General features: G+C 36.9%; 1 protein-coding gene across 1 annotated transcript in view; it reads left to right on the forward strand.

The window, feature by feature from the left end:
- The window catches only part of LOC150089573 (uncharacterized), a 183,973-nt gene that overhangs the window by 147,770 nt on the left and 16,701 nt on the right, over positions 1-19,502 (forward strand). Inside the window, exon 9 of the mRNA XM_090368672.1 lies at positions 15,440-15,515. Coding sequence (XP_090224798.1) covers positions 15,440-15,515 — 76 coding nt within the window. The remainder of the gene's footprint in view (positions 1-15,439; positions 15,516-19,502) is intronic.

The raw sequence follows: 19,502 nt of genomic DNA on the forward strand, positions 1-19,502 counted from the left end.
ACAGTCAGTATTTTCAGTAATACTGATTGTGTGAGGTTCGTACTGATGAACTGACAGTAAGAAAATTTCATACGGACAGTAATATTGACAGTAAAATACTGACAGAAATATTGATCATGTGACACCTGCAATAGACAGACTGTTTACATTCTTAATTCAGAGATATCTAGAAGTAAATGTGATTGTTTGCCTCAGAGTGGATCTCTTAGTAGAAGTTACAAACCAACACCAGTCTGAAAAACTGCTCAAAGTTGCAACCTTTCAAAGTCTACACTTTCATCGTTATCATATGTTCCGTTATAAGATTCATTATATATGTTCAGTTACCATGTGTATCCCATATCCAAAAATTTCATTACTTCATACAGCATGTCCCATCCACTTTTTCTTACTATTGAATACACCATGAATTGTCAAACTAATTGAGCAAGCTTATCTGCAAAAAAGATCTAAACCTCCCAAGCACTTCCTAATTCATTTCATAAATATACGTGGTCTCAATTCTAATCTCAACGATGTCCATTTCCACTTGCAGTCTGCCAAACCCCATGTACTTTTTCTCACAGAATTTCAGTTATCGGTTGATTCAACTACTGCTCATCTCAGATGCCCAAATTATTCGTTGTTTGATTCCTTTCACCTCAAAAGTGGTAATTGTGCATATGTCCATTCTGATATTCCCTGTCAGAGACTTGGCAATTTGGAATCCCCTCTCTTTGATCTTCTTTGGCTTAAAATCTCTCTACCTCATTGTGTCAAATTCATCTGTTGTCTCTACCGTTCTCCCAACTCCACTAATCACTTGAAGCTCTTTGACTTCCTCTCTTTACAACTTGATTTTCTCCAGTCCAACTTTCCTAACAGTGAGGTAATTTTCCTTGGTGATTTTAATGTTCACAACTCCAGCTGGCTTCCATTTTCTAGTCACACTGACCCAGCTGGTCGAGATGCTGAGGCTTATGCAATTACTAATGACCTTGCACAGATTGTTCATTTACTTACAAGAATACTGGACAATCCTAATCATACAGCCAACACGCTTGATATTTTTCACACAAACAACCCTTCTAAGTATATGGTTGAAGTGAGAGATCCTTTAGGCACTTCAGATCACAACTTGGTGATTCTCTCTTCTCCAATGGAGCCTTTATCTCACGGCTATTCAAAACCTCATGTTGTTTGGCATTACAAGAATGCAAAATGGGATGGCCTGCTAGATTTTTTTCTTCTTTTCCTTGGGCAGATTACTGTTTCAAAATTTCTGATATCAACTTTTGCTCAGATCGTGTCAGTGAAATTACTCTTGCAGGAATGGAATCCTTTATCCCACACTCCAATTTAAAATCTCGTCCTTTATCTAAACCTTGGTTTTCCAATAAATGTGCTAAGGCTGTTCAAGAGAAGAATGTTGCATATCGTATTTGGCTTGTTTCTAATTCTTCAGTTTCATTTTCTTCCTACACCAAAGCTCGCAACAATTGTAAAGCAGTTATTAATCAGTCCAAACTAGAGTTTGAACAGGCTAAGAGTAGAAAACTTGCTTCTTGCCCTAATGGTAGCCGAGCATTCTGGTCTCTTGCCAAAGCTATTGGCCGCAACTTTTGCCCATCTCTGTCCAAACCAGATGGTTCTGTTGTCACTTCAGCCAAGGATAAAGCTGACCTGCTAGCATCCCATTTTTCTTCCAACTCTTGCTTCCATCTTATGGTTTGCCAACTGTTTTTAATAATTGGTTATCCAGTTTTCTCTCTGATCGCTCACTGAGGGTGATGGTAGATGGCTCTCTGTCTTCTAACTTCGCCACTAATGCCGGTGTCCTCCAAGGTTCAGTTCTTTCCCCCACTCTTTTCCTCTTGTATATTAATGACCTTCTTCCATTGACTGGAAATCCTATTCATAGTTTTGCCGATGATAGCACATTGCATTCCACTTTCCATTTTGAGAAACCTTGCCCTGCTCAATCAGCTTCAACTTCTCGAAAATCTGCTACCAATTCCTTAAATGCCAATCTTCAGGTAATTTTCCAGTGTGGCAAAGACAACGTAGTTGATTTCAGTCCTTCTAAAACTCATTCTTGTCTTACATCTTGCAAAAAGGATTCTTCTGCTCCTATGCTTATCTTTAGTGACACTCCAATTTGTAGGCAAAATGATATATCTCTTTTGGGGATTACCCTGACTTCTAATCTCTCTCTTGGCACAAGCACATTACAAATATTGCTTCCTCTGCATCTAAAAAACTTGGTTTTCTCTTTCACTCTTGGCATTACTTTTCTTCCAAACAGCTGCTCACTCTGTATAAATCACAAATCCGCCCTGCCATGGAATATTGTTCCCACATCTGGGGTGGTGCCCCCAAAACTTCTCTCAGGCTTCTTGATTCCATTCAGAAGAGGTCAGTTAGGTTAATTAATGATTCAGCTCTAACAGAGTCTCTCCACTCACTGTCTCATAGGCACACTGTTTCTGCTGCATGCGTCTTCTGCAGATATTTCTATGGGCACTGTTCTTCTGAATTGGCTTCTATAATTCCCGCTTTCTCTTTCAAAACAGTCTGAACACGTGCTGCCACCAGCCAACATCCATTTACTGTCCAACTTCAAACTCACAGAACCAACGTTTCATCTTCCTCGTTTATTCATTCAACTGCCGTTTTCTGGAACAACCTTCCTTCATATGTATTTCCTGAAAATTATAGTCTACAGAACTTCAAGTCCAATGTCAACAAATATCTTCTTTCGTTTTCTCAACCTCCAACCCAAGCATGGTACTAAGTACTATAGGTTCTAATACCTCTCGTGTTTGGGGTTTACATTAAAAAAAAAAAAAAAAAAAAAAAAAAGAATCAATTTTGAATGCCTTTGTGATATTTTTCTAAAACGCATTTCTGGAGGTCACTACCATAAAACAGTAAAAACAATTTGCACTTTTCGGTTTATTGGGCCTTTCTGTTTAGTGCAATCTATTATAAAAGGGTAGTAAACTCAATCTTATTGCATTTGCAATAATCCCGATAACTGGAATTGTGTGGCTTTTATGTTATTATGGTGGAATATGTACCCCCTTCACTGAAATCTTTAATCATATAAAAAACATAAATAAATTTTCAGAATCTTCTCTTCATTCCTATTTACTTATTACAATGACAAAGGAAAAGCGACCAACAGAAAGTGCAAGTGCTGGCAATGCTAGGAAATGAAATGAAACAAAATTGATTTAGAAATGAAGGTGATTAATTAAGAAGTACGAAACAGGACAAAGTTTGTCATCTGTTACATGGAATTAGGTCTCACTGCTTCAACAGTGATTAATATTTTAAGGGACAGTGCACGTATAAATGAACACGTCCAAGGATCAACGTATTTCACACCAGGGGCAGTCCGCTGCAACACTGATTGCAAAACAGCATTCAGCTGCTGTGTCAAAGCTGGAAAAGCTGTTAATAATATGGATGAAAAATCAGATTCAAAAGCAAGTGCCCCATCAATCTAATGGCCATTCAAGCAAGAAGTATTTATGAAGATAACGATAAGTATGACAAACCCCAAGCCAGGCTCATGGCAAGCAGTGGGTATTTTAATAGGTTCGCACTGGTTTTTAATAGCATCGTGCTGGTTTTGAAAACATTAAAGTATGCGGTGAAGTTGCCAGTGCCAATTCTGCAGCTGCAGAAAAATTTTGTGATGTGTTGGAAAAAACACCTTCTAAATCTGAACTTACGCAGCGGCATGCTTATTAGCTGGAGAGTTAATTCTGGCAACGATGTTCGAAAGGTAAAACTTGCTGATGTTATGCCTATCTCCTCTCTCTTTTTGTAATTTTATAATTTTGAAATTTTTTTAATTTTGTACACTTTTGTAATTTTTCCTGTGCATGAGACAAAAAAAATTGAATATTCTATTTACATGTTTGTCGAACATTTTTTTTTTTTGCTTCTATCAAATTCAACATGCATAGTTGCGAGTGCGGAATTTCCCTAAATACTTATTTAGGGAAAATCTGAAGTATATAGCGTTCCGCGGAATGCAACCCTTATATAAGTTGGGGGGGGGTTTCCTGTATTCAATTGGTATTATTGTGGAATAAGACCTCAACATGTCAGAAGAGGAAGACTAATATGAATTGCAGGAAGGCAGAGTCATCTGAGAGAAAAAAAAATCAATTAAATGAGATGTTATCCTCACTTTCAGCATCCTTAAACTACTAATGAATATCTGTTAAGCCAGATATCCCAACTGTCATATTAGGTCCTGTATTCCAGATCCCCATATCTTGCTATTAGTAAAAGAAATATACACAGTACCAAGCTTTGTGCAGAAGTTCAGCTATCTCCACCTGTTGTTATGTTTCCAGAAATCACATCCACATAGGGTGTTCAGTTCTGTCTAGATTTGGGCAGTTGAACAACAGGATGTTCGATTAACATAGCTTGTATTATAGATATCATGGAGAACAGTGATTAATAACTTTAATAAATTGCTTTTATTTCTTTCATTTATGTTATTCATTTTAAATATAAAATAAATCAAGTTAGTTAATATGTGCAGTATGTTACATTTCACGTATATTCAGTTTTTTTCTCTGATTAATTGAATTTTTTTCCCTTTTTTTTAAAAAGTAAAAATATAGTTATCTCCTTATTAATTTATTACTAAGATATGGAACACAGGTATAGATATGGTAGACGAGGTACGGATATGTCATACATTATGATTTTGAAGAAAATATATGAGAATGCTACCTCCTTTATTAGACTAGACAAAGACAGTAGCAAATTTAAAATTGAGGAGTTTGACACAGTATCTCCTAGTTGTTTACTGCTGCCCTTGAGGAAGCTTTCAGAAGATTGGACTAGTTGCAGAAAGGAGTCAATGTGAATGGAGTATCTAAACCATTTATGATTTGCAGATGACATTGTGATCATAAGCTATGATCCCAAAGAATCAGAGGAAAATCTTAATCAGTTATGTAGATTAGTAAGGATTTTGGACTAAAGATGAATATGGCTAAAACAGAAAGTAATGATGAACAAGTATACCACAGAAAGGGATATAATCACTGAAGAAGCAGTAATTGAAAAGATGGATTCATATGCTTATCTGGGACAAGTCATTAGATGTAATAATGATAAATGGCTGGAAGTCAAGAGAAGAATAAATTTTGGATGGATAGTATTCAGGAAATATAGTCACATACTGAGGAGCAATATCCCAGTTTGTCTGAAATGTAAAATAATGAACCAATATATACTCCCCACCATGATTTATGGAAGTGAAACTTGGGCACTCACCAAAAGAATGTAAGAGAAGCTGAAAACTACACAGCAAAGAATGGAAAAAATTATATTAAGAATTAGACTGTTAGATAAGAAGGAAAAACACATGGATTAGGCAGCAAATACAAATAAAGGACATTCTTATAAAAACTAAAGAACTGAAGTGGACTTGGGAAGAACGCATATCTAGAAGATACTATGACAGATGGATTAAGAAAATAACAGAATGGTACCCAAGAGGAGCTAAAAGAAAACTGGAAGACAACACTGGAGGTGGCAGATGAAATTCACTGAGTTCATGGGTAGTAAATGAATGGCCATTGCACAAAACAGAAGAAACTGGAAAGTTGCTGGAGAGACCTTCATCCTGCAATGGATTGAAATCGGCTGCTGATGATGATTTAACATTACTATGATCAAATTTCGTTGTTGAGAATGTAACCACTGTTTTTAACATTACTTCTATGGGAAATAAATTCCCACTTTAGGTCACTAAGAACAAATTAACCCAGATAAGTCTTGTCTCGGTAAAGTCGGGAACTACTGGTAATTTTACTTTCTCTAAACTGTATAATATTTATTACTTTCCTCCTGCATACTCTTCTTTTTTTTTTTTTTTTTCCTTTTTTTTACAATCTCATTGCCTTTCTGTGTACTTATTCCAGAATCTCTACATTCTTCCTAAAATTAATCCTCTAAACCTGTATGCAATACTCTCAAGTTGTGACCCGACTATTGCCTAATACAATGGGATAATCACTTCCTTATTGCTGCTAGCAAGATTCCTATACAGTAGACTGTTGCAATAACAGCACCCCAAATAATGGAACATTCGAGCTAATGGCACATTGAGATTGGATGTTTACATACAGCGCAGATGTCTCGGAGTGCCGAAAAAAGAAACCAGCAAGTCGTATTTGTTTATGTTTGCCATTTTGAAAGTGAATTCTGTACTGATAATACCGCTGTTTTACAATTATTTTAAATTAAAGATCCCTCATTATGGCTCCTTAAGTTAATAAACCTCGTACAGAAAAGAAAAGAAGAACAACATTAAATCTTAGTGACAAACTTGATATAATCCAAACTATTACATTAGGGTCACCCAGAAAGTTAATTCATATAACCATGTACTGTGTCTTTAAATTACATTTGCCACTTTTTCTGGATGAAATTTGCCACTTTTTCTGGACGAAAAACCCCAGTTTCTAGGAAAAAAACCTTGCTATCTACACCTGAGACCGACTAACTCAGCCAAGGAATGAACAAAAAAAAAAAAAAAAAAAAACCCCACCATAAAAGTTCCTTGTGTTATCGACAGGATTTGAACCCGGGTCTTTTCCACCCACTGTGGGGGAAAACGGTGATGATACCACTGTGCTATCCATGCAGACTAAACTTGATATTATAAATAAAATAGAATGAGGTATAAGCAGGAGTGTTTTAATGGCAGAATATAACATTGAATCACCAACATATTTGTTTTTTATGTGCAATTAATCAAATTGCATTCTTAATCTCTGTATTTCTTATTTAGCCTTATTATTTCTGCATTAAATATATTAAAAATAAAACTTTCTAGAGTTTTATTTTTAATAACAAAAAAATTTAAATAACAGAACCTTGAATCCGAGAAGGTACCATTATTCTGAAAGTCTACTGTATATCATTGACAAAACCCCATGAGCTGTCTTGGCAGCCTGTCTGCATTGGTCAGAGAACTTTATATCTGACTGCACAATTATTCCCAGATCTTTTTCATTTTCCACTAATCTGAGTGTAGTAACACACACAGAGTTGGTATGTTACTCTGGGATTACTGCTAGTGTGCGGTACTTTGCATTTGTCAAAGTTAAACTTCAATTGCCATTTCTCAACCCATCTGCTTAAATTTTCTAGATCCTGTTGCAGTAGCATACCATCATTCCTGTCATTAACCACCCTGCCAACCTTTGTATGATCTCTACTTTTATATTTCTATATTCTACTTCTATATTTTGCTAAATATAAAAAACTACTTTTTTATATTTATACAAGGCAATCTGCCATTTTAAGCACTATTTCCTTTAGCACCCCAAAATCTATAAAGTAAACTTACTTTCATGCCCGTAACCATGATCCAAAATTTGTTGTTCAGTATTATTGGAGGCATGGACAGGTGATGAGGGAATTTTTTTTTATTTTTATTTATTTTTTTCCTGAAGTTTATAAGCTTGCTTTCTTGCATCATTTGCAACTGCTTATACTAATACCAGACCCCACCTAAAATTTATACCCTTCTATACTGATGCATTGTTACATTTTTCACAATGTCAAGTATAATGTGTTGAGTAATAAAAATTTTGGACAGATTACATCCCAAAGCAGAAAATATGCTAGCTACTGTGTGGACACTACTTTCTAATGCTGTCTGTACAAAAAAAATATTTAGCTTGATCTGATTAAATAGGTAAAATCATTTCTTACTTGGGTGAGGAATTAATGAAGCAGGAGAGAATTTTGTTCCACTATGTTCATTATACCAATATAAACATGATATAAAGTCAATGTAATATTCTTTTAAAAGAATATTAAAGAGACTTTATACTAAATGAACATTCAGGGCTAAAAGCTTCAAACTATGGAAAGCCTTGCCCTTACACAGTGAAAATGAATCGTGTCTGCACAGTTATCTTTATTCCAGTAAGTTAAGAAAAGTTAATTATACACATGATTACAGGAAGGCCTCGCATAACGCGAGTTCGATTAACGCGAATTTCAGTTAACGCTATTTGAAAAATAATACCACTTTTCACAATGCAAATTTCCAGTTAACGCGATCTTTTTTTTTTTATGCGATAGTTGAAAAAGATTTGAATTGTGCGTTAAGCTTACCGCGAGTAGTACGGTCAATAAACAAATGTTTGCCTGCTGCCCGCCTCGGTGTGTTCCATCGGAAGAAGACGTGTTACTTGTTTGTCTCCTGCTAATAAAATCAATGCACACTTGCATAAAAATTCAAATTTTTAAACATGCCAGATGAAAATGTTACCGCGAAGGAGACAATGGTAAAAGTATTAGATGAAATCTTTCGTATCGCATAGAACCTCAAACAAAAGGTTTGATGTTCTCTGCGATATTTATTTCGCCAGGGCCCAGAGAAGATTGTTGCCGGCTATCGGAAATTGATTGACGAAAAGAGAAAGTCAACACTGTTCAAATATTTCCGCAACAGTCATTCCTTCATTGTGTATTTTATGTCAGAGGTTCCCAAACTTTCTCGGTTCACGGCACGCTTAGTGTCTCAGTAATTTTTTCAAGGTGCACTCAGACCAAAAGAAATACCTAACAGTTCCGCTTAGTAGTTAGGTCCAAACAACGTAATAAGAAATGTTGAAACTGTGAACTACCCCGAGCTAGTAGTTCGCACGGTGTCCAACAAATGTCGAGTATCACTGTGTTTCCCTCGAAAATTTAAAATATTCCGCTGTGCACAGTTTGGGAACCGCTGTTTTATGCAATAAACATTTAATTCCATAATTATTTTCATTATCTTTTACATTGTATACAGTTAAAAAGTTATTTAAAAGGTATTTTTAAAATTCTTTATGGACATTCCAGAAGGTCAAGGACCAATTATAATTTTTCCTATTGGTTATTATATTCGATTAACGCATTTCCGTTTTGCGCAATACGCTCGCGGGATGAATTAATCGCATTAATCGAGGCCCCCTGTATATATTAAAGAGACTTCAGTTCTTTAAAGAGACTATAATTCTATAGTATATAATTGATAGTAAAGTGTTTTTAAAATTATTTAGAAAATTAAACAGTATTTTACCATGTTAAAATAATTATTGCAAGCTGCAGCAAGTAATGCTAAAGAAGTACTAATTGATTCTTGCATACAAGCAAAAAATAAAAAAACTAAAAAAAAATTAAACTAAAATTATCAAATAAAAATTTCATAACAGGCAATCAGGATCTACACTCAACCAATGAAGCACCATGGCATAGCATTTTGTGAAAAGTGTATAGTGTAGCTGCTGTCTGAATAATGCAAGGAAAACCCCCTCCCCTCTGCACCAACTTAAAGGGCAAATACAGACACCCATTTAAGGTGAAAAATACAAAAGAAAGTTTAGGAGAGCCACAGTGAACACTTCTTCAAGGAGGCATCATCACTGTGGAAATTTCCAAAACATTCTTAGCCTGTTAACAGCAAAAGAACATGGCTGCCCTTATGTAGGCAATAAAGAGAATCAATAGAAAATATATCCTAAATACGATTTACCCCATAACTAAAAAGAAAAAATGTAAATTTCTACATCAACCATAGCCAATTGACAGACCAAACAGAAATGTAAATATGCAACATAAAATACAGTAACTAAGTTTACAAAGCAAAACAGAATTAAATATATTCTGTTTTGTTAAAAAAAAAACTAAGAGAAATTCAAAAAATAAATAAATAAATTTAACAAACTAAACTGGAAAAGGGGTAATCATATTGAAAAATGAAAAGCACAAAGCAGAGGCCGAAAAATACAAGGAAAATGCAAACATACTGTGAGCCATCCCCATTGGACTTCACTAAAATGTAAATTAAACAACATAGTATAATAAAATAATGATTTTCTAAATTAAACCATATCAAAAGAATTGTTGCAAGATGCAATAAATAATGCTGAAGAGGTGTTTAACTGCTACTTGCATACAAGGAAAATTTATCAATTTATAAAAAATGACTCTCCTATAGTTTGTTTTCCTTCTTTCTTATCCAATAGTTTGTTTAGTTCTTCCTTGAACGGCGCCTCCATAGCCAGGTTTGAAGGAGCAGCAGTGCGTAGCACATGCTTCTTGATTAGACCGGGGTTCGAGCCCGTCACCACCAAATACGGAGTATGCGGAAAGGTCAAGGAATGACCACCGCATATCCCGGAGCAATATGGCCTTAGTTGCTAATGCTCCTAAAAACCAAATAACGAACTAACGAATAACGATCTTCCTTGAACTAATTCAAACTATCCACTTCCACGACAACAGATGGAAGTTTTGTAGCAATGATCAACCACCTGGCTGAAGTCAAACTTTCATACATCTGTTCTACAACCATCCTTCCTCAATTTGAATTTATGCCCCCTCATGTGCATAATCTGGGCAAGTGGAAGAATCCCAATCTCAACAGCACTGATCTTGATCAATTCATTCAAAGCCTTAACTGAATCGGATCACATTGCAGGTGCCTAGTCTCCAGTCACTGAAATTTGCAGAACTGAAGCGCTTTCTTGGTAAGAGCACAATGATATAATCATCTCCTTATCCCTGTTAGCAAAATTCCTCTATGTCATTAAAAAAAAAGATCTCATGAGCTATCCTGACAGGTTTTCCACACTGTCAGAGGACATCATATCTGACTGTACGATTACCCACAGCTAACTGGGAAGTCAGATATGAATTTTATGTTGCATATTTGCATTTCTGTTTGTCCTGTTGCTTGGCTCCAGTTGACACAGAAATTTAAAATTTGTCTTTTCAGTTTACCAAGTTAACCATACTTAAGATTTGTCATATTAAGTCTATTAAGTCTGTTTTGATCGCTCGCATAGAGGCATCCAAAGTTATTTTTCTGTTGGCAGTCCATGACATAAATGCAAATGTTTTGGAAATTTCCACAGGGCCAATGACTCTTTTAAGAAGTGGTCATGGTGGTTCTACACTTTTTGTTATTATTTTTTTCATCCTAAGTTGGTATTTTTATTCACCCATTGTTGGTATTTGTATCACCAATCAGGTGAACAATAAGACTGCACAGTTGGACACAAACAGGCTGACAGCAGTGATATCATGGTTTCGGGGATGTTTTCATGATCATCACTGGATTAAACATCCCCACTGAACAGCACACCCTCACCACCAGCTCCTACCTCAGCATTATTTCAGAGCAAATTTTTCCCTTCACGGTGACTGTATTCAACTGACACTGAACTCTTTCAACAGGACAATGCCTGTTTTAAAAGGGTCACATTGTGCAGGAACAGTTTAAGTATCAGGTCCAAGCATTTCATGTGCTCCACTGGCTGCAAAATTCCACCAAAATCAAACTCATTGAACATTGTGGGATGCAGTGGAACACAGAATTTGCCAGTTAAAATCAGTGCCTCGCTCTGTTGCCCAACTCTGAGATGTTCTTCTGTCCAGATGGTCCAGGATATCTGGGATACCTTCTGCAGTCTTGTGGAGTCAATTCCATGCTGGGTGCTTATCACAGCAAAAGATGGCCCAACATGCTATTAGATAGATGGTCACAATGTTTTGGTTCAATGAGTGTATGCAGAGCTAACTGATTGTGTGTGTGTGTGTGTGTGTGTGTGTGTGTGTGTGTGTGTGTGTGTGTGTGTGTGTGTGTGTGTGTGTGTGTGTGTGTGTGTGTGTGTGTGTGTGTGTTAGATGCAAACAGTGTGAAATAGAGTATAAAGTGAAAATTCAGCATTTTTATGAGCAAATTTAAGAGTTTGATCAAAAAGTAAAGCTGCTTGCTTTACTCAAAACTACAATCTACACTCATGCATCAGGCCACACTACAAAATTACCAAAGTTCCTGGTCCCACATGAAGTAGCTATTTTGAGTGAATTTATCACTGGAAAAATGGAAAATGTGCTATGTTAAAAAAAAAAAAGGCAAGTGAAATAAGAGTAATCTGTCTGCCAAGGGAAAAAAGATGATAACTGTTAATTAAAAGATAAAAGTTGTAGAATAGCTATCATCGTTTAAGGGCACAAAGGGTGCTATTGTTTTAAATGTTGGTACTAATGACAATAAGCATAGGAATCAGGTCAAAGTGTTTAGAATTTTATCCAGATATGATAGGAGGAAGTATGTGATGAGAGATAGTTATCAATAAATTCGACCCTAGAAAGATTGGAAGTGCAAGGGGTAAAATTTAGCATGACTGCATTTGTTTTTTAACAAATTTGCATTAACAGAGGCATTGTAACAGGATTATAATATGTAACAGGAAGCGTTGTTAACAGACATCAGCAGAGGCAAAATGGATTCTGTCCAGTTCTTCTATTATGACATGCAGTGGCCTGAAAAGCAAATTTTGGAGATTATAAGGCATTCCAGGATCCTCACAGGACAAGCAATCTTTGGGAATGGTCAGAAAAGAAACACACAACACAAACTGGGTTAACATTGGCAGTGCCAAATGAAGCAAGAAAGCAAGCTTATACAGCATCAGCCAACAGATGAAAATTTGCTCCAGCAATCAACCACACATTGGCTAAAGGCAAACTTCCACACATCTATCCTGCAACTGTCCTTCCTCAATTTGAATTTGTGCCCCCTCACGTATGAGGCTTGAGCAAGAGGAAGAATCCCATCAGCATTGAGCTGGGCGCTTCCGTAGCCAGGTGGGAAGGAGCAGCAGTGCATAGCATACGCTTCTTGATTAGACCGGGGTTCGAGACCGTCACCACCAAATACGGAGGATGCGGAAAGGTCAGGGAATGACCACCACATATCCCGGAGCAATATGGCCTTAGTTGCTAATGCTCCTAAAAAACCAAATACCTTACCTTACCAGCATTGAGCTTGCTCAATCCATTCAAGCCTTAAACACCTCAATCAGATCACCTTGCAGGTGCCTAGTCTCTAGATATACCTTATCTAGAGACTAGATAAGGTATATCTAGATCTTAAGTATATAAGCCAAATATACCTTAATCAATATCACTGATAAATATAGAAAACAACAAAGGTCCCAACACCAAACACAGGACTACACTAATAACATTTGTCCAAAAAGAGCAATGTCCACTGATTACCACTCTGTCTTCTCCCACTCAACCATCCCTTTATCCATAGCAGCAATGTGCCCTTAATGCCATATTGCACCAGTTTGTACAGCACTCTTTTATGTGCAACAGTATCAAAATCTTTCTTGAAGTCCAAGTATATCATATCAAAATTATTTTTTAGATCCTGTTCCTTTGTGACACATCGTAATATCCAATCAAATTAGTCAAACAAGATTATCCCTTAACAAACTCACACTATCTTTGAAGTATAATTGTGGCATTGTCTAGATAAGGGGTTCTTCACCTTTTGCTTTAAGTGAGCAAGATTTTGCAGCTTACAATATGTGCAAGTGCCATATATTAAAATATATATCTTTTTGCTTTAAGCAAAATGCATTTTTTAAAATTAATATTTTAGCCGTGTTATGCACACAAGAATTATATTTTTCAGTTAAAATTTTTGGGTACAATGATGCTCACCAACCTGGTCTAGATGATCCTGTATTACTTATTTTACCAGTAACTTCATTATTTTCCCTGGAACAGAAATTAAACTAACAGGTCTGTAAATACTCATGTCACTGTTTAATATCCCTTTGAGAATTAGGGATACTTTTGTACATCTCCAGTCTGCAGAGACTTCCACCTGAATCCAAGGATGCTTTCATACTTATGGCTAAGAGTTTGTTTACTTCCTTTGCTTCCACTGTTAATATAACCGGATAGATCACACTCACAATGTGGTAATACACTTAGGGTAGTGGAGAATTAAAAAGAACTGGGGATAATTGTGCAGTCAGATATGAAGTTTTCTGAGCAGTGCAGACAGGCTACCAGTGCAGATATAGGGTCTTGTGAATGATATACAGGAATTTTGCCACAGACTAATAGATTAACAATAGCCACAGGCAGAGGGGAAAGTGATTATTTCACTGCATCTATTGAGATGAGCAGCAGCCTGGGAAGCGGGGTGCTGGCAATTTTTAGAACTGTTGGGAGTCATCATGGAACAATTAAATACATGTGCCGTGTTTGGGTAGATAGGAGTAAGAATAGGTGCATGTATAATTGCATGTACACCAGTGCTAGGGGTATAGTAAATAAATATGATGAATTTGATGTGCTGCTCAAGACATCAAAGGCGAATATTGTTGGGTATCAGACACATGGTGACACACAGATATAAAGAATGCAGAATTTGAATTCGAGGAGTACAATGTGTACAGAAAGGACAAGATGGGAGGGGAGGAGGGTTATGCTGTTAGTTAGAAAACAAATAAAACACAATTGACATGGATGGTAGTGCAATGTTGAGTCGGTTTCGTGTGACATAGGCGCTGGGAAAGCAAAAATGAGGGTAGGAGTATGTTATAGGCCTAATGACTCTGATGAGTGCAATGGACAGTTGAGCAGAGAAATAGAATGGGGCGGTGAATTGGAATGTCTTGTAAATGGGGATTTTGACTTTCTGGATATGGACTGGAACTTGTGGTTTGGTCACTCGCACACTGGCAGGACTTTTTTGGATTTATTGGAGGATTGTTTTCTACAGCAATATGTTCGAGGGGCAGCCAGATGGAGTGATGCCCTTGATCTAATTGTCAACAATGATTGTTCATGCATTAAGAATTTGCAGATAAAAGAACCACTCGGTGACAGTGATCACAGTGTACTGATGTGGGATTTACTTAAAGATGTAACTACCATCAAGGGTAAAGGGAAGGGTTTTTGTTTTCGTAAAGGTGACTACAGTGGTCTCAGACAGTTTTTAAATTCTCATCAGTGGGTCCAACTGATGACGTTACCAACAAGCGTGTGCTATGCACTGCCGCTCCTGCCCACCTAGCTACGGAGGCACCTGTTGTTTTGTGCCATGGTGTTTCTCCACATGGCAAATGATTCAATTATGACTTACTCTGTTCCATTTTGAATGTTGCTGCTGTCTGACTGGTATAATAAAATCTTGGCAAAAGGTGGTTATTCAATAATTCTTATTATTATTTATTAACTGTCTACTGTTAGTTATTAATTAACCAGTTGAGGTTGGGGATAGTAATATGAATAGTAATATTTAAATTGTAGACTGTTTACTACAATTAGTAAAGTTTACTACTTTAGCAGAAAAGCTAAAGATAGCAATACCATACTAATATTCAAATAAGTAACTGAAATTAGTTACTAGTACTCTATTAATGGAATATTCCTGTTTTGTAAGCTTTTTTTCTCAAAAGAAGTACATTCCATTTAATAGAATACTACTAATTTATTTTTGCTTATATACCTCTAAGAATTTTAATCAGTATTTTGTTGTTGTAGTTAACTTTAACTTGAAAGTCTTTTAATAAAGTGATGTAAATAAGTAATGATTTGATGTGTTCTGTAGGTAGATACTCTGGTTGAAACTAGTAATCTGCTTAGTAGATGCAATAAAGTTGGTAGTCTTCATGTAGCTTCAGCTGGTACGTAATTTTTTCGTGTATGCAAAAATTGGTGTTCAAGACTTCATGCTTATGTAAAGAAAGTTGGCTATAGTTTGTTAAAAATTTATATTATGTCAATTTGTAATTTCCTTCTTAAAGAAATATTCTGTTGTGATTTTTCAACTATGCTATCTTATAGAAACTGCATTCACAGCTGAACTCCGTTTTTAACACATTTCACAAACTGGGATTTCACATTCACATTTCACAGGGATCAAGGTGTTGTGTTCATGTTACATAGAAGAATGTTGCCCCTATGTTACCAGATAGTACTAGGTGGTAGGTGACTGTCATCAACTGTCAATAACATCACTTTGTTTATTGGAGGGGTGAAGTAGTGAAACCCCTGTTTAGTCTCCAGCAACTCCCATCTTTTCCAGTGTGCAGATGGTTGATATCTTTTGAGGTTATGATGGATATTATTCCTTACATTTTCAGGGTACGGGTCTAAAACAGGGTTTGCAGGCTGGTGCTAGATAGTCCACCTGACCAAACATGTTGGTAACTCTTAAGGTAGCATCGTGATCAGCTAGTGATGATCTTTCTGCCTCTACTCGGCAGATAATGACTAGAGGGAGTCCGAATAGTAGTGGGTATATTCTTGCTGTGGAAATATGATATCAAAAAATTTTATTACTTCACCCAACATGTCTTCCCCCACTTTTACTTTATCTACTGATACATCATGAATAGTCAAACTAATAGAACAAAGTTATCTACAAAAAGATCCAAACTTCCCAAACACTTCCTCATTCATTTCACAAATATACATGGTCTCAGATCCAATTACAGTGATATCCATTTCTACTTAAAGCCTCCAAGCCTCAATTACCTTTTCTGAGAGAATCCTATCAGTTGCCTCAAACACCGCTCATCTCAGTTATTCTAATTATTCATTGCATGATTCCTTTTGCTTCAAAGGTAGTATTTGTGCATATATCCACCCTGATATTCCATGTCATGTAGTAATTTTGATGTCAAATTCATCTGCTGTCCCTACTGTTCTCCCAACTCCACTAATCACTTGGAACTCTTTGACTTCCTTTCTCTGAAACTCAATTTTTTCCAGTACAGCAGTGTTAGTTTAATTACCTAAGTGTTAGTTTCCTAATAGCGAGGTAATTTTCCTTGGTGAGTTAGTAATCTGCTTAGTAGATGCAATAAAGTTGGCAGTCTTCATAACTCCAGCTGGGTGGAATACTGAGGCATTTTTCAGTTACTAATGGCCTCATAGAGATAGTTCATTTACCAACTGGAATACCAGCCAATCCTAACCACATGCCCAAAACTCTTGGCCTTTTTCTTCTTCAAAGTGCATAGTCAAAGTTGAGTGGTCATCTAGGCATCTCAGATTACAACTTTGTTATGGTCTCTTCTTGAGTGGAGCCTTTCCTGGCTTTTGTGTTTAGCATTACAAGAATGCAAAATGGAATGACCTGTGAGATTTCTGTTCTTCTTTTCCTTGGTTGGCTTACTGTTTTAAATCTTCTGATGTCAATGTTTGCTCACATCGTGTCACTGAAATTATTCTTGTAGAGATGAAATCCTTCATTCAACAATCCACCTTAAAACCTTGTGCTAAGGCAAGATAAAAATGTTGCATATCACAATTGGCTTACATCCAAATCTCCAGGTACATTTTCTGCCTACATCAAAGCTTGCAGTAATTGTAAAATTATTATTAATTAGTCCAAACTAGATTTTGAACAGGCTAAGAATTAAAAGCTTGTTTCTTGTCTAAATGGTAGTCGAGCATTGTGGTTTCTTTGCCAAGGCTGCTGGTTGAAACTTTTGCCCATCTCTATTCCCACCTCTGTCAAAACTGGATGGTTCTGTTGCCACTTCAGCTAAAGATAAAGCTGACCTTCTAACATCCTAGTTTTCTTCTAACTTGTGTATACCACCTCCAACCATTCCTACTACACTCCATTGAATGCCTCTTGTAGTTTTCCATCAGAAGGATGTCAGATGAAGTTTGAACAATCTTGATGCCAAGATTGTTAAAAATTCACCTGTGCTCCTGTTTTGTGCCTAGACAAGATAGGAGTGAGTAGATTATAGGAGATTCTCCTTCAATTTGGCCTTGAAGAGACTGTGAAAGGCTCATTGGGGTAGACATTTTCTCAGCATGGTCTGCGATTGTTAATTGGAGAGATTGTTTTAATAGGGATTTATATACACTTTAAGTAGAAGGGATGCAAGAATATTTGCCGATGCTATCAAGGCAGTGTTATGTGGGACAGAAAACTGCTATCTTGAAGGGGGGAATACTCAAATTAATATATTAACAGCAGTTGGAAGCAGAGGGTTTATTTTTTTTTTTATGAAACCCTAAACATGAAAAGTATTGGAACCTATAGTACTTAATACTGTGCTTGGGTTGGAGGTTGAGAAGATGAAATAAAATATTAGCATTAGCATTAGTAGAGGCATTTGATGCAAGAAAGCAAGCTTATGCAGCATCAGCCAAAAGATAAAAATAAATAAATAAATAAAAAAAAACCACTTCCACTTCACCCCTCTGTTCGTTCGAAATACCTGTCCAGCTGAGCCTTAAACTTATTTAGGCTATCAACTTCCACGACAAGGGATGGAAGTCTGTTCCACCAACCAACCACCCGCTGGCTAAAGGCAAATTTCCTCATGTCTATCCTACATCTGTCCTTCCTCAATTTGAATTTATGCCCTCTCAGGTGATTATTCTGAGCAAGAGGAAGAATCCTATCAGCATTGAGCATGCTCAAACCATTCAAGGCTTTATACACCTCTATCAGATCACTTGCTGGTGCCTAGTCTCCAGACGCTGTAATTTGCAAAACTTAAGCCTTTCTTCGTAAGAGCACCTCTTTGTTCCATTCACTAATCTTGTTGCCCTTCTCTGTACTCGTTCCAGCATTTCTACATCCTTCTTGAAATGAGGCTTCCAGACCTGTATACAATACTCTAGGTGTGGCCTGACCACTGCTTTATACAAAGGAATAATCACCTCCTTATCCCTGCTAGAAAAATTCCTATATATCATCGACAATAGTAGTAGTAGTAGTACTAGTAGTAGTGGCATGTGATGCAAGAAAGCAAATGTATGAGCTTATGCAACATCAGCCAAAAAAAAAAAAAAAAAAAATCACACCATTCCCTCCAAATGCCTGTCTAGTTCCTCCTTAAATTTATTCAACCTATCAACTTCCACAATGACAAATGGAAGTTTGTTCCAGCAATTAACCACCCACTGGCTAAAGGCAAATTTCCGCACATCTATTCTACATCTGTCCGTTCTTAATTTGAATTTATGCCCCCTTAGGTTCGTAATCTGAACAAGTGGAAGGATCCCATCAGAATTCAGCGTGCTGAACCCATTCAAAGCCTTATACACCTCAATCAGATCACCGCGCAGGTACCTAGTCTCCAGCCACTGCAATTTACAGAACTTAAGCCTCTCTTGATAAGAGGATCCCTTCATTCCCCTCACCAATCTTGTTGTCCTTCTCTGTACACGCTCAAGTAAATCTACATCCTTCCTAAAATGAGGCCTCCAGATCTGTACGCAGTACTCAAGGTGTGGCCTGACCATTGCCTTATACAGAGGGATAATCACCTCCTTTTCCCTGCTAGCAAAATTCCTATATATCATTGACAAAACCCCATGACCTGCCCTGGCAGCCTGTCTGCATTCTCAGAAAACTTCATATCTGCCTGCACAATTACTCCCAGGTCTTTTTCATTTTCTACCATCTTAAGTGTAGTACCACACAGTTGGTACGTTTCTCTGGGGTTACTTCTACCCATATGCAGTACTTTGCATTTGTCAAGGTTAAACTTCAGTTGCCACTTCTTAGCCCATCTTCCCAAATTATCTAGATCCTTTTGGGCAGATGGGCTACTCTTGCAGCCCGTCTGTACTGCTCAGAAAACTTCATATCTGCCTGCACAACCAACCCCAGGTCCCTTTCATTCTCTACCACTCTC

The sequence above is a fragment of the Mastigoproctus giganteus genome, chromosome 2, assembly GCF_048544385.1.
Source record: "Mastigoproctus giganteus isolate SK-2022 chromosome 2, ASM4854438v1, whole genome shotgun sequence".
Lineage (NCBI taxonomy): Eukaryota > Metazoa > Arthropoda > Arachnida > Uropygi > Thelyphonidae > Mastigoproctus > Mastigoproctus giganteus.